Source organism: Cyprinodon variegatus, unplaced genomic scaffold (genome assembly GCF_000732505.1).
Source record: "Cyprinodon variegatus isolate N-32 unplaced genomic scaffold, C_variegatus-1.0 Scaffold964, whole genome shotgun sequence".
Lineage (NCBI taxonomy): Eukaryota > Metazoa > Chordata > Actinopteri > Cyprinodontiformes > Cyprinodontidae > Cyprinodon > Cyprinodon variegatus.
The window spans coordinates 132,212-147,290 of record NW_015151417.1 but is presented as its reverse complement, the minus strand read 5'-3'; the positions used below and the strand labels follow the sequence as shown (position 1 = coordinate 147,290).

Below are 15,079 nucleotides of genomic sequence, written 5' to 3'. Positions count from 1 at the left end.
AAGAAACCTCCAGCAGAACCAGGCTCAGTGTGAGCGGCCATCTGCCGAGGCCGACTGGGGTTCAAGGAGACAGAAGCAGAGATACAAAAAGCAGCTCTAAAAGGCGGCCCCGTCCAGGAAATAATAACAGAGTTAATTCTTGTATTGACATTACTAGCAGTTGAAACAGAAGTAAGGCCGCTACTTTTACCACACCTAGATGAAGACTAATATTAATGATGATAGTAGTAACAGATAAATACATTTTTTAGTGTTTGTACGGATATTTCAAATATTTTGTCAATCAAGAAAAAGGAAGTAGACTAAATGAATAGAATAAGACATTAACTCCTGCTTATGTATATTGATATATATACATGAAGATATGTTGGATAATTTTCCCACTTAAAATATCAAAAGAAACATAAATACAAAATACTATTTCAATAGATTATCAGAGTAATTTGAGTATGTGGCCTTTATTTTTTTTTTATTTTATATTTGATATATTTTCTTAAATTGTAAATGGGATACAATGTGGGATAAGCGTGAAGGAAAATGGATGGATTGAGGTATCGACAGTGTAAGTAGGGAAAAAAGAGTTGGCAAATTACAGCAGACGTATTCACACACACTTCAATATATTCTTATCTTGTACAAGCATGTCAGTTGATATCATTCAGCCAAAGTCCATATGAACCATATCTGTTTACTTGTCTTAGCTGACCTAAATACATACTGGAAATAGGCTAGGTAGAAAATTGATGAATTAAATATCCTGCACTAAACATCTTACTTACAGCATAGTTCAAAGAACTTAAATTTGTCCCCTCCTGCTTTACATTCTTTGATTTGCGAAATACCATTGATTTTGTTAAACTTGCTGAAATAAGAAGTCCAGGCTATAGATGGCATTTAGAGGTCAAGGTAACAAACTTACATAGATAAGGCTTATCAACAAAGATGATCAAACATAAAGCTTTAAAAGACACATTCAAATAGTTGTGTTGCTGCCTGTGCTGATCTGTTTAAAGACAAATGAATAGATTAAAAAAAATAAAAAAATAAATTTAAAATGATTAAAGTGATTTTTATAACAAAGATTTTTTTTTTTTTTTTTTTACTTTGCAACCTTATTTCACCGATAAATTCCCTTTGATTAAGTTACTAAACTTATAAAATCCCACAAAAATCAGAGGGATTCAAGTCTCTCTGAGAGCTGACTGTTGGACTGAGGCTTGGTTTCTGTATTGGACCAGACTGGATCAAATCGATCAGGCAAAGCTCTCGATTTACTGATCAATCTACGTTCCCACCCTCACCTACTGTATGGTCATGAGATCTGGGTAATGACCGAAAGGACAAGATTGCGAATACAAGCAGTAAAAATTTGTTTCCTTAGCAGGGTGGCTGGCAGGATATATATAAACAGAGCTGCACACTTTGAACATAAATGTAAGGAAACTGGAGAGAAAGTGAATGCTCTATGTTCCTACAAGAGTCCCAGCTGATCTGAAAAAAATGTTTACGTTTACTGTATGAAATGACCCTGTATAAAACAAGAGCAGCATATTTATCCTAACATCAGAATCAGTCATCAGACAAACTTTAATAATCCCAGAGGGAAATTACTTATATCACATATATCTACCCTGTAAACAATGACTTCTGGTTGTGTCCTTAGTCATTTAAACTGAAAAAAATATACTTGAAATTTCCAATCTAATTTGAAATTACATGAATCCTTATCCTGCTATATCATAATTCGATTGAATTATGATATAGCAGGATAAGGATAAAGCAAAATTTTACTCAATGATTAATGAGGTCTTAATAATCCCTTGGATAAGATAATTCAGAAAGGTAAATTGTTCTATACCTGTATTCTCTTATACGGGGGACGGGTGGCCTAATGGTTCAAGCATTGCGCTTGGGTCTCGAGTTGTTCTGAGTTCAAGCCCCCCACACTCCCATAGGCCCATAGACTGCCACTCTGGGTCTCTGAGCAACACCCTTAACCCCACACTGCTCCCCCGGCATGGCACAATGGCAGCACACTGCTCCCAAAGGGGATGGGTTAAATGCAGATTTTAATTTCGTTGTTCTGTACTTGTGATACTGTATTTACAAAATATCACAGAAAAAAATTAATTAATAGTGATTCATTCTATATAATTCAGTCTTGGAAACATAAAATAAAATTAACGTTGGTTTATATCGACTTAATGTAGCACTGCATACACAGTTGAACAACTATTCAGGTTCAGTTTTAGCTTATTTATATAGTGCCATATAACTACCAAATATGTAGGGTATTGATTTTGATCACATATTTGACAAAAACTGCATTATTTTTTTTTTTTTTGAAGACTTGACTTGATTTCCCTGCAACTTTTAAATACTGGCTTCCCTATCTGGAAAATTACCCTTAGATAAATATAACCAGGCATTTTCATGAATTCAGGCTGCCCTTATTTTGTCGGTTAGAGAGAGTCAGAATTTGCATATTAAAGGTGAATTTTATGTACTATTATTATATGTAGTATTTATACATGTGGGAACAGGAGTGTACATGGATATGCCTATTTTTGCTTTTGTTGCAGTTTTCTTATTTTATTGTATTTTCTATTTTACTTGAGACTTTTCATTAGGTCAGGATTTGTTTAATTCCCTTCGTGGAATAAAAATAAACTTAATATGTAAACTGGTATTGCTTAGTGTTCTGCTAAAGTTTCCAGATAAAGTTGTTATCATTTAAGGAACTGTTCTTTTTTCCTTATCCTTTATCTTTTCCCCAAGGTCAGATATGAAGTCAGAAGACTTCAAGATGGTGTTTGACCTCATAATCCTGAATTCCCTCCCATTGTTTTGTTTTAATGTGATCTGTAAAAAAAACTTGAGAAAAATATTGAAAGCCAACAGTAACACCAATTTTATTAAATATCAAATATTTTTTTTTAATGAAAATATTCATCAATAGTGTTGTAAGTTGTCTTTTGTGATTAAAGTGAATGCAAATGTACCAGGAAGTGTAATATATTTGATTATGCTGCACGTGCATACTACATTTGGATTAAATATTAAACACTGGGATGTTTATGCAGTTCAAAGGTAAGGCACGTGTTTAAGTAAACACAAAATACTTGGTGCCAAGTGACTAGTTACTTTTACTTAATTACAGTTACTAGTGAAACTTTTTCCAAAAAATATTATTTTTTGAATACTTTTAATGCATCATATACTTTATTTTTACTTGAATAATACTTTGATATAGCATCAGACTCACTTCAGGGACACTCTCACTTCAGTTAAATGAATGGCTACTCCATTCATAGTGAGCAACTTCCTTGAATAACAAAAAACGTTTGTTCAAAGGGAGCAGTGCTACAAGAAAAATACACATAGTTAATGTTTATATCAACAAAAACCTAACACGAGCTTTGGAGATCGAGTAATGGAATAAATATTTGTCAACAGACTCAAGTTTTATTTTTAAAGAAAAATTGGTATATTTTAATTATCTATTTCTAGATCGATCATGAACTTTTAATTATTAAACTTTGGTCAGTCTTTATTGCCTTTTATAAATCAGATGCGTTACTCAGTTCTTGTAGCCTTTTTTTCCCCAAAATACTTTTTTACTCTTATTTGAATAATTTCTTGGATGGGTTCTTTAAGCTTTTATGGTATTATAAAATATAGTCACAAAATATGTTTTATGAGCTACATTCGGACTTTGGTAAATTTTTGAATTAGGTCTTTTCAAAAGATAAGAAATCAAGACAGGGGATTTTGTTTTCTTAAATGCACGTGCCAGTTTCCTTGTTTGGAGGCTGGGATAGAAAGTATAAAAGGCCTGATTTTTTAGTCCTCCAGCATATCTCAAATAGGCTACAGACTGATCTTGATAGGGTTGTTCTGCTGTAAAATTTAAGGAAACTGAGTAACTTCAATTTCTCTTTTTGGGTCTAAGAGTTTAGTTTAATGCTAAACTACTACCCTGAGACATCTTCATTGTTCTGATTTTATTGAAGCTCTTTATTATCTTTGACCATTATTATTCAAACTATGAAGATCCTGAGTTTGCTCGCTTTTCTTTGTGCCTTATTAGCTTTGAGTAAAGCTGCTGGTGAGTTTTGTTTGCATGCATATCATTATAATTTTTTTTATTGATGCAAATATAACTTACACCACACATTTCATATTCAAATACATTTCACAACTTGTATATTTTATCTTGCATAATGTAGTTTCTGTGCTATATGTAATGCAGCTTTTCCAGGTCCTACAGATGAGGTTGAGAGGGATGAATCTCTCACAGAAGGTAAGGATACATGGTTTGTACCTTTAGAGCGCCTTTTCAGGCCACAAAACTTCACAATACTTCACAATACATTCAGTTATTCACCCACACACTGATGGTGGGAAGCTACATACCAATCTGAGAACATTTAGCTAGTCCTTACTTTCTTTTTTGCTGGTTGGTAGGTTTAGGATCAATGACTGAACATCAGGATATAAATGGCAGTCAAAACAATGTCCTCATTACATTTATCGGCAGATGGCCGCTCACACTGAGCCTGGTTCTGCTGGAGGTTTCTTCCTGTTAAAAGGGACTTTTTCCTCTCCACTGTCACTACAAGCATGCTCAGTGTGAGGGATTGCATTTGAGTCAATGAGTCGGTGCAATCAACTGGTTTTCCTTAGATAGAAAACTTTGAATCAATTTGACTGTATGATCTGGTTGAACTGTAAAGTGCTTTAAGATGACTTGTGTTGTGAATGGGCTCTATGCACAGCTCCACTACTTCCTGAATTTAATTCAGTTGCTTTGTTTCCTGTCTTTCATTACTGGACGAACTGATTAATCCAGGTGTGTCTGGCCAGTTACTTAGGTCATACACACCTGGATTAATCAGTGCATCCAATCATGAAAGACAGGAAACAAAGGAGCTGCCTTAAATTCAGGAAGTAGTGGAGCTGTGCATTGAGCCTATTGGCGCTATAGAAATAAACTGAATTGAATTGAATATAGCAAGATGATTTATAAAATATTTTAGATTATGTTCATGATCAAATGTGTATCTTTCTCAGACCCCAGCAAGAAATTTGAAACTGAGGAAAACCTTTTAGATGGTAAGATTTTGTTTGACATTTATTTATAATTTGCAGAATCTCTGATAGGTACAGTAAGCACGCAAAAAGTACATTTAACAATATAATTTTCCCCAACTGTGTAGCTCCTCTTGGGGAGAATACTGGAAACAACACAAATGTAGAAGGTTAGTGGATCTTTTCTTCAGTTAATTTCATAATATATATATATATATACATATATATTTTTTGCTCATCTCTCCCTCCTCTGTTACCCAGAACCAGTCTTTGATTCTGTGACTGAAGAAATGTATTTGAAAGGTAGGTTTTTGTTTTGGTTTTGTTTCTGACTAAATCACTTTGTTTTAGCAATTATCATCATTCTTAATCAATGAGAGGCAAACTTAATCATGGATGACTTTAAATGAACAATATCTCATGAAAAATTCCTAACATTTAGGAAATATAAAAACAAGCAATGTGGTACAGGATTATCAACAGCACAAGGACATGATTAATTCCAGTTAACTGTACCATTATATTAAATAAGTTTTAAGATTACTTACAATGTGGTGATACCACTGTACATCTTAGCTAGCTGCATCCCCAGTATTTAGTATGTTTGGACGTACCTAAAATTGTGCATTAGGAACGTATGCAGTCTACAAATTATCAGCTAACTTAACAATATGTATATTTACCTCTCTTTCCTCTTTTTATAAGGTGTGTTGTCAACCAACAGTGGAAAAAGAGTTGGTTGTCCACTTTTTGGTGCTCTTTTAGTGTTTTGTAGTACAACAACTCTCAATAATGACAATGTCAAAAGTAAAGCCATCATGGGTCTGTTTAAAACAGGTAGGGTGATACCAACTTTGCAAGGAGAACGGTGCACAGGGGATCATTGGTTAAACTTCAAACTTTTAATTGGGACATGAAAATAAACAAATAAGGAAGTAATTAAAGAAGGTTATTTTTGTAAACCACAATAGTGTAAGTTATGCACTTGATTTTATCTGCTTGGGCAGCCTTAACACAAAAGTTTACCAAATTACCCAGTCGAACTAAAATTTACACCTTTAACACATGCAATTGGTCCCAGTTGATCACAGGATCAGCTCTTTTCACACATCCTGGCAATGATGGAAAGTTTACATCTAATGTCCACCGCAGGTGGCAGTACTGCAAGGGCTATAGCTTTAACTGATCAAACAAACCTCTAATGAAGAATTTCAGCAGTAAATTTCAAGCTTCTATGGCCAGTGAGGGGGCACACCAGTGTCACCATAAAGCTGAGGGAGAACCCCACTCCCCTCCCTCTATGACACCGTTTGTGACACCTTTTTTAGTATACAAATGAATTTTGCGGGTTCTATATTTTAAATGATTTATGTGAGACTCTCTAAATTTGTTATCAGCTCTAAATGGAACAGCCCATCGTTCTGGATCCTGTTCTCCTGGATGGACCCGGCTCAGGGGTCGTTGCTACCATGTCTTTCCAATTCTCTCCACGTGGTTTAAAGCTCAGGTGATCTTTGCATATTTCCTCACAAACTGCTTTCTGATTGCATATGTCTGATGGCTCTGGGTTTTTTTTTCGTCTTCAGAAAAACTGCAGGTCCATAGGAGCCCATCTCGCATCAGTTCATGACTTTGACATGAATTATCAGCTCCTAAAGCTGATAACAGCTGCAGGTCAGAGCCGCAGGGAAGTGTGGATCGGAGGCTCTGATTTACACAGGGTAAATTCATTGGTGCACAGACTTTGTAAGGCCATTGAAAAAATTCATTCAAACTGTTTATTTATACTTTTTTTTTTTTGCAGGAAGGTCGTTGGACCTGGGTGGATGGAACCCATTTTGGCTACACAAACTGGTGTCGATGGGAGCCCAATAACTTCTTTAATAATCAGCACTGTTTGGAGATGAACTACAGCCGTAAGTAAAGAATCAAACTCAAGTGTGAACTTCTTGACGGACAAAGAATTGTTTACAGCTACAAAGCTATTACATGTCAGATCTACAGTACATTTTTTTGTAGATTTGAAGCCTCAGAAATTTCTCCTAATTGATATGTTTGTTTGTTCTGCAGGTTCAAAATGCTGGGATGATAACAACTGTTACTATGAAATACCATTTATCTGTGCCAGAAACTACTAATGACTTTGATTCTCATTAATAGACGTGGATCAGTGTAGGTTTCTCTTTTACAGTATCGCCACCTTCACTAATAACCGGAGAGACTCTTTGTATTTTGTGTTTCTTTTAATAGTTTCCAGTTCATGGCAAAAATAAAACAAATACCTTTGTGAAGATAAAATAAAGGAAACTGGGAAATCTAACTTTTGTTAGATTTTCCAATTTCCCAGCAAAAACACTCTAAATTGCAGAGAGATTTATATACTTTATACTTTAGATTGAATACTCTATAAAATGTATGAAACATAACATATTGGAATTTAATTTTAATAAAAAAAAACTGTGGCTTGCATGTTACTCTTACTACTTTAACATTTTGTCATTTCATGCTCCAAAGTTTCTTATTAAACTTTCACTTGCTGAGAAAAACTCAAAGTTGTGCATCACTCTAAAGAAACAGGAACATATTACACAGTTTTAAACAGTAATAAAAAAGAAATACATTTTGAAAAATAAGTTAACAACAGAGTGCCTTGAATGATTTATGTCAATAAGTTTCATTGGATAAGTGATTAAACAAAGCTGAAAGGACTAATAAAAATATAACTTAACTTTGCTGTTTTGGGTCTTATAAACAGTATAATGGAGTTTAGTGTAATGAAAGGCAAACATATTTTTTGGTACTTTTTATTATCTCTTTTAGGATGAAAACATCAATTTCACTGTTGCTTTGTTTCCTGGCTAATGAATTAATTAATTAATAGGAATTTATTTCAGACAATTTGACAAGCAATAAATAAATGAACCAAATACACAAAAGAGACTAGTTAACATCAACCAAACCAAACACCAATTTCCAAACCAACTAAATTCACATGTATAAAAATAAAAACAAAACCCTCAACCTAATAAACCTGTCGCCAACATCAGATACACTTTGTGCTTCTGGTGATGAGCAAAAACCCATAAGTGGATAACGGCTGAGATTGAAGCTCATGTTGTAAATTCAAAAATTTGTTTTATCTATGTGTATTTACTTACTTGTATTTAACCAAAAGTTGTCTTTTTAATAAGTGTCAGATTTAGACTAAGTTCTGTATTAATGTGCTAAAGGTTAATTTCCTCTAAAAGATTAAGTTTCATTTTTAGTGTACTTCCTGCAGCTTCCTGCTGGGCCACCAAGTTCCTGATTTATTTCTCTGTTGACATCCTGTGTTGACATGGAAACATGCGAGTCAGCAAGACAGACATTCCAACACTTATGCCATTGCTTTATTGTAAGATCCATATGTGTAAGATGACCTGTGAAATTCTGTTATTGTGTTATTTGTAAATTTACTGGATAAACTGTGTTAATTGGGACAACCTGGGGGAGAAAAAAAGCCAGGGACCCACTGTTTGTGTGCTATCTTTGAGGGCTTAGATCAACATGTGGTCATACAGACCTAAGGTAAAAAGCACAGTCAAGAAAGGTACCCTTTCTTGACTGTGCTGTCCACATTGAGGACTGTTTATCTTAAATGGGAACGCCGTTTTTTTTACATTGGGCCCTTGATTTTATGTTATTACATCATGTTCTACTCACCCATATGAGTTTTGTGTCATTTGGAGCCGTTCTGAAGATATTTGGTTAGGTTATATCCAGGTAAAATCTGCCTATAGGCAACGACTTGAAGGCACAAACTAAACTGTTCATAATTTATTCTTTATGCATTCATCACATGTAGGCAAATCACTTTCTCCCAGACATCCGCAGTCACATTTTTTTATATTTATATTGTTTAAAAACAAAGCGGAGTGCAATAAAAGATTGTCCTCTATACTTTTAATTTTGTTTTGTGTGTGGGAATATATGTTGTGGACTTACTTGTGTAGCTGTATTTATCTGTAACAATTTGGGAAAATGCCATCCTATCTTACTTGGCTTTGGCTCCATGTGGACAAAGGTTTTAAAGAGTTACAAATGTTTTCTTTTCAACTGTTTTTATTTTTCACAATTGTTTTTATATTTGTTCTAAAAGCAGCTCCACAGGCAGCCCCATCCAGAAAACACACAGCCACGTAGACAAGTTCTGATCCAGCTTACAGTACATGTCAGAGGATGAAGAGAGCACATACAGTTAGTTACAGTAAGAGAAACAGCCATGCACTGAAAAACAGGCCAAGCTCCAACATCTATAAACAAAGGTGATGATGGCAGCAGTAGAGCTGATATATCTCCGATGGTGTCACAGCAAAACAAGAACATACTAGATGAAGCTACTATAAAAATAGTGGAGAGAGCATAGCATTAGAGATTGAACTAACACATTTTGTAGAGTGGGAGAATAGAGATTAAATAGAATAAAGCAGAATGATTAAAAAGGGGCCCCTATGTCCTCCAGCAGTCTAAACCTATAGCAGCATATCTACAACAGTTGTACTGATACATGACCAACAATACTGTGTATAAGTTGAATTTTTTTTTTCAATATACTTTTAAAACGTTTTGCAAGATGAACTTGAACTTCATAGAAGATTACGCGTTGTTGCCCTTTTTGATCCTACACGCCACCTGTCCCACAGTGCCTCGCGCCGCTCAATGAGTTGTAGCAGAGGGCTGATACTCCTAGAATCACTGGTAGTAGTTAACCGTGACTACAGTCTGTTTGAAGAGCTGGGGAAAAACAATGCATTTCTAAAATATCCATTGATGATGAGTGGGAATAAAAAAGGCAAGATATTTTATCAATATTAACTTGTTTAGTTGTGTATTAATTCAATACTTTTCATTCATTTCCAATATCTGTATATACTGTAGTACTGATAAGAATTATTGAAGTGAGATATAGAACAATTTACTACTAAAAATCATCTTATCCAAGTGATTATACAGATCTCATTAACATTGTGTAAAATGAAACTATTTTCAATCTAATTATGATATAGGATAAGGATTAACACAACTTCTAATTTCAAAGTAGATTGGACACCTGAAGTGTATTTTCCTAATTTTAAATGACTAAAGACACAAGCTCAAATCGCTGAAAATAGAGTTTGAACCTGTGCAGCGAAACTCCATTGGATTTCAAGTCCAACGCCTTAACGTCTTGGCCATCACAGCTATTATACAGTCGGATTTTGAGCTTGATTACAAAGCAAAAGGTAGAGATGAAAAGCTATGATGAAACAGGTCAGGGAGTTTAACTTGAAGGATGCAGTAGATGAAGGAAGTTGAGTTTATTATATAAATACATCAAATTTGAACCATCTTTACCACATACCCTTGTTTTTGTGTTTTCTTTCATTCTGATTCAGCATGGAGTGAATGCTCTCATCAAATCATCTCAAAATGATGAAGAAAGTGTTTTATTTTCTTCGGATCGTTCATCAGTATGATCAACCCCGGTTCAATCCGAGAGGGAACTTTCTCAGAGAGTGTACTTAAAGAAGGCTTTAAGCATTAAAAGAATTTATTCCAGTCATATTTTACAAAAGCACTGATATAAGCTCAAATTACAGAAGAAGTCTACTACCTTCTCTCTTAGGCCTTTTTTATTCTTGACCATAGCTGAGGAATCAGCAAAATGTCGAAGCCCTTCTTAATGTTTTCCAGTTTATCTAGTAATGCCACAACTAGCAAGCAGGTGCATCTTCCAAAGTCTCCAACGGCAGTATCCTGCCTTTTGCCCTTACACTATAACATTACCATATAAGGTGATACTAGACCCTCTTTGGTCATCATATGTCAAAATTGCAATGTCCAATGCGCAATGTTGGCTGACTTGCACAAAAATCAAAGAGATAGAGATCCAAGTAATTATACAGATCTCATCAACATTGTTCAAATTGGAATTATATTCGATGTAATTATGATTTAGGATAAGGATTAACACAACTTCTAATTTCAAACTAGATTGGGCACCTGAAGTGTATTTTCCTAATTTTAAATGACTAAAGACTCAACCTCAAATCGCTGTGAACAGGGTTCGAACCTGTGCGGGGAAACCCCATTGGATTTCGAGTCCAACGCCTTAACCTCTCGGCCATCACAGCTGTATAGATCACTGATGTTTTCTGAAGTTACACAGCAGACAAGACACAGATCTATGCAGGTTAGACAGGGAACGGAGTAGGAGACAGAGAAAAGGCCTCCTCCTTCAACGAGGGCCAAGTGAAAAAAAAAAATCTAAAATAGTAATAAAATAAGACTAAGAGGACTGGATGGGGAATGCTGAAATGATACATTTCTAAAATGTCAATTGTTGATGAGTGGGAATAAAAAAGGCAAGATATTTTATCAATATTACCTTGATTAGTTATGTTTTATTTCAATACATTTTTCATTCATTTTCAATATCTGAATATACTGTAGAACTGATAAGAATTATTAAATTGAGATATAGAACAATTTACTTTGAAAAATTATATGTTATCCAGGTGGTTATACAGATCTCATCAACATTGTTTAAATGGAATTATATTAAATCTAATCATGATATAGGATAAGAATAAATATAACTTCTAATTTCAAAGTAGATTGGACACCCGAAGTGCATTATCCTAATTTTAAATGCCTAAAGACACAACAACAAATCGCTGTGAACAGGGTTTGAACCTGTGCGGGGAAACCCCATTGGATTTCGAGTCCAACGCCTTAACCTCTCGGCCATCACAGCTGCATATACACCTGCATGTTTTCTGAAGTCTTGGAAAAAGTACTAGAGGGCATTATAATTATGGGCTAAAGGTGCTTCTTTAGAAAGACAGATGGTAAAGATGAAAATGGGTTATAAAACAGGTCAGGGCTTTCCATTGGAAGGATGCAATGAATTGAAGGAGGTTAGAACTCATTATAATACTTTAAATTTCAAACCTCTTCACAACATACATTTTATGGTGGGGTTAGTTATTCTGATTCATCATAGAGTGAAATTATATCAGATCTCAACAAACCTTCACAACACCGATAATGATGTAACATCAGCTTTAGCTGCAAAAAGATTGAGATCTCGTCAACATTGTGTAAAATGGAATTATATTCAATGTAATCATGATATAGGATAAGGATTAACAAAACTTCTAATTTCAAAGTAGATTGGACACCTGAAGTGTATTTTCTTGATTTTAAATGACTCAAAATCACAGATGTAAAAAGGACTGGAGGGCAATATGATTTGGGTGCTTCTTTAGAAAGACAGATGGTAAAAATGTTTGTAGGACTAGTGTAAAACAGCTATACAAATCTTTTTTGTGTGTACTAAATTAAAATGTAATCAGTCAGATAAACAAAAATCTAATTAACATTTTGTCAAATGAAACAAAAAAATCGCCATCAGGGCCAGTGGTCTTTTACAGATGGCTATGCCAAGAGAGGGTTGCTGCAGACGGGCTGTGGTTAGCCTTGACTGCGGTTACCCTAGGAGGTCCGCTGGTTGCTTTTTTCTAAAATTATGCACTATATCAGTAAATGGATCATATAGTGACGCTTAAAAGTATAATATTCTCCCCACAAATGATCTTAAAACGTTATTTTATAGAACAAGGGCAACAGAAAAGAGAACTTTTAACTTAATACTCTGAGCTCTGGGACAGCTGTCAATCTCAAGAACAGATAAAGTATGTCCACTCTGATGCATACTCAGTAAAGAGGGTGGAGGAAAACAGCATCTGGGGACTTTGTCAGTTCTTGATCTTGTGTTCTTGTGAATTGGAACAGAACTAGAGCTGAGGCTTATGACATTTCACGAGCACATCAGAACGCACAACTACACATATTAAGGAAGGGCTTATGTTGTGTTTCCTACCAGATGGTTTGCAGTTTCCTTTGATTTTAAGTATTTTGTCTATTTACATTTTTTTGTGTTTAACAATTAGACATTTTCAAGAACTAATAAATAAATATCATTATGCTTTAGCAGGATAAATGATTCCTATTACATCTAATTAAATGACATATTGGCGACCTCAAGTTTATTTTCTTCACCTATAAAGTAAAGTCACAAGTAGAGATCGCTGTGAACAGGGTTCGAACCTGTGCGGGGAATCCCCATTGGATTTCGAGTCCAACGCCTTAACCTCTCGGCCATCACAGCTGTGAGAGTAACATGATTTCGGACAAAATAGCCTTCTATATCATTATCTGCTTTAACTGGATACAGTGATTTTGATCATTAAAAATCATTAAGGTCAAACTGAACATATTCAAGCTTATTCCAATTAATGCAGATATTCTAATACAAATATAATTCCCTAGATCCCTGCATATGAAACGTTCTTTTATGGTGCATATTCATGGTGCTCTTAAGCGACAGAATATTAAAAGAAATCCACTTTTTGATTTCTCTGTCATCGAAATTTAAGGATTTTGTAGAACAGTTTTTAAATGGGAAATATATGGGCTTTATCTGAGAGATTTTCATTGTTATTAAAAAACATTAGATACTCTATCACATTTTTGCATATATAGACCAATGGCTGGATGATGTATTGCCAACCAGGCTGCTGCCACTTTCCTTTATAAAAAATATAAGCTTAAGTTAAAGTATTGGTAAATGATTCTTTTAACAACGATTTTTCAGGGTGATCTTTAAAGATGTGTGTATTAGCCACACAAAAAATACGTGAAAAATTGAAACATTCTCTTGTCATCTTGTTGCAGTGCTTTCAATTTTGATGTGTGCAAAGTTAATAACATACAACAACAGGTAAGCTTTAATAAAGACAATATATTTTATTTAACTTTAAATTATGTTTCTAAAACCAATATGGTCTGTATCTTTATAAATGATTAATGCAGATCAAAAAAAAAAAAAAACACCAGTAAATGCCCTATGATGATTGTGGTTTTCAATTCTTCAGGAACAGTGAAGTCAGCAGTTTTTTTTGACACATACATATGGTCTAGTCAAAGTACACCTCCTATCCCCCCAGCAGGAGGATGCTGTGAACAACAGAAAAAGAAAATCAGGAAATACAGAATAAACAAACCTTAAAACATCTTAAAAACCTTTCCAAAAAACTACTAAATATGAAACAGATTAACAAGAAAATAAACAATTTATTGTTAGTTACCAAAAAATAGCTGATAAAATAACTAAAGTGAATAATTTAGTCTCACTGGAAATTGTAAATGTTTCTGCATTCTCTTTATTTACCTCCATGATTCATTATCACACACTTTTGATTTCCATTAAAGTTGTTCGGCTGGTTATTACACCAGTTTGCATCCTGGAATTTGCTGCCATCACTCCAGAACCAAATATTATCCTGGAAATATACATTTTTAGGTTACATATTTCATTGTAGAATTTGCTAAAGTACCAACAAAAACCATGTTTAGATTTACCTCCTGTGCATCAGTGGCTCCAATCCATACCTCTGCATACCCATCACCTGAAGCTGATATCAGGCCATTAATATAAACAGATTCCTCATAATTATGGACGGATGCAAGGTTTGCCTCCATGGACAGGCAGTCTCTCTGCAATGGACACCGAGAACAGATTGAGACAGAAGAGCATCCACCAGTTTTTTTTTGGGGGGGGGATTAAAATAAGCAAAAGATTGGACAAGTAAACTCTAACACAGGGTTTAAGAAAATTAATGATAAAAGCAACAAAAAATGACCTCAGCTTGAGTCCAAGTTCTGCATGTTGAAAAGTACTTGAAGCAACGACCATTGAGGTGAGACCAGCCCCAAGGACAGGATCTTTTAGCCATGACAGCGTCTTTTCCTGCTGAAAACACAAAAAGGTGAATTTATTAGTAAATATGTGGCATAGTATTTAAAATGTTCCTTTAGAGGTTAATATCATGGTAGGCCTACACTCACCGGCCACTTTATTAGGAACACCTGTCCAACTGCTTGTTAACACTTAATTTCGAAGCAG

General features: G+C 34.7%; 1 protein-coding gene, 1 long non-coding RNA gene and 3 other non-coding genes across 5 annotated transcripts; 1 reads left to right on the top strand and 4 right to left on the bottom strand.

Annotated features, from left to right (window-relative positions):
• Positions 1-4,047: 4,047 nt before the first annotated feature.
• LOC107100363 (type-2 ice-structuring protein-like) lies at positions 4,048-7,229 on the top strand. Its single transcript, XM_015398822.1, has 7 exons — positions 4,048-4,108; positions 4,253-4,303; positions 5,353-5,394; positions 6,489-6,598; positions 6,678-6,812; positions 6,896-7,007; positions 7,162-7,229. The coding sequence occupies exons 1-7, from the start codon at positions 4,048-4,050 to the stop codon at positions 7,227-7,229; spliced, it is 579 nt and encodes a 192-aa protein (XP_015254308.1).
• Positions 7,230-11,161: 3,932 nt separating this feature from the next.
• Positions 11,162-11,243, bottom strand: trnas-cga. The gene has a single exon. It is a non-coding gene; the product is annotated as a tRNA-Ser (tRNA).
• Positions 11,244-11,784: 541 nt separating this feature from the next.
• Positions 11,785-11,866, bottom strand: trnas-cga. The gene has a single exon. It is a non-coding gene; the product is annotated as a tRNA-Ser (tRNA).
• A 1,334-nt stretch (positions 11,867-13,200) lies between these two features.
• trnas-cga lies at positions 13,201-13,282 on the bottom strand. Its single transcript has one exon. It is a non-coding gene; the product is annotated as a tRNA-Ser (tRNA).
• Positions 13,283-14,017: 735 nt separating this feature from the next.
• LOC107100373 lies at positions 14,018-14,661 on the bottom strand. Its single transcript, XR_001482005.1, has 3 exons — positions 14,536-14,661; positions 14,345-14,456; positions 14,018-14,130 (listed from the first exon to the last, which is right to left on the bottom strand). It is a non-coding gene; the product is annotated as an uncharacterized LOC107100373 (long non-coding RNA).
• Positions 14,662-15,079: the final 418 nt, after the last annotated feature.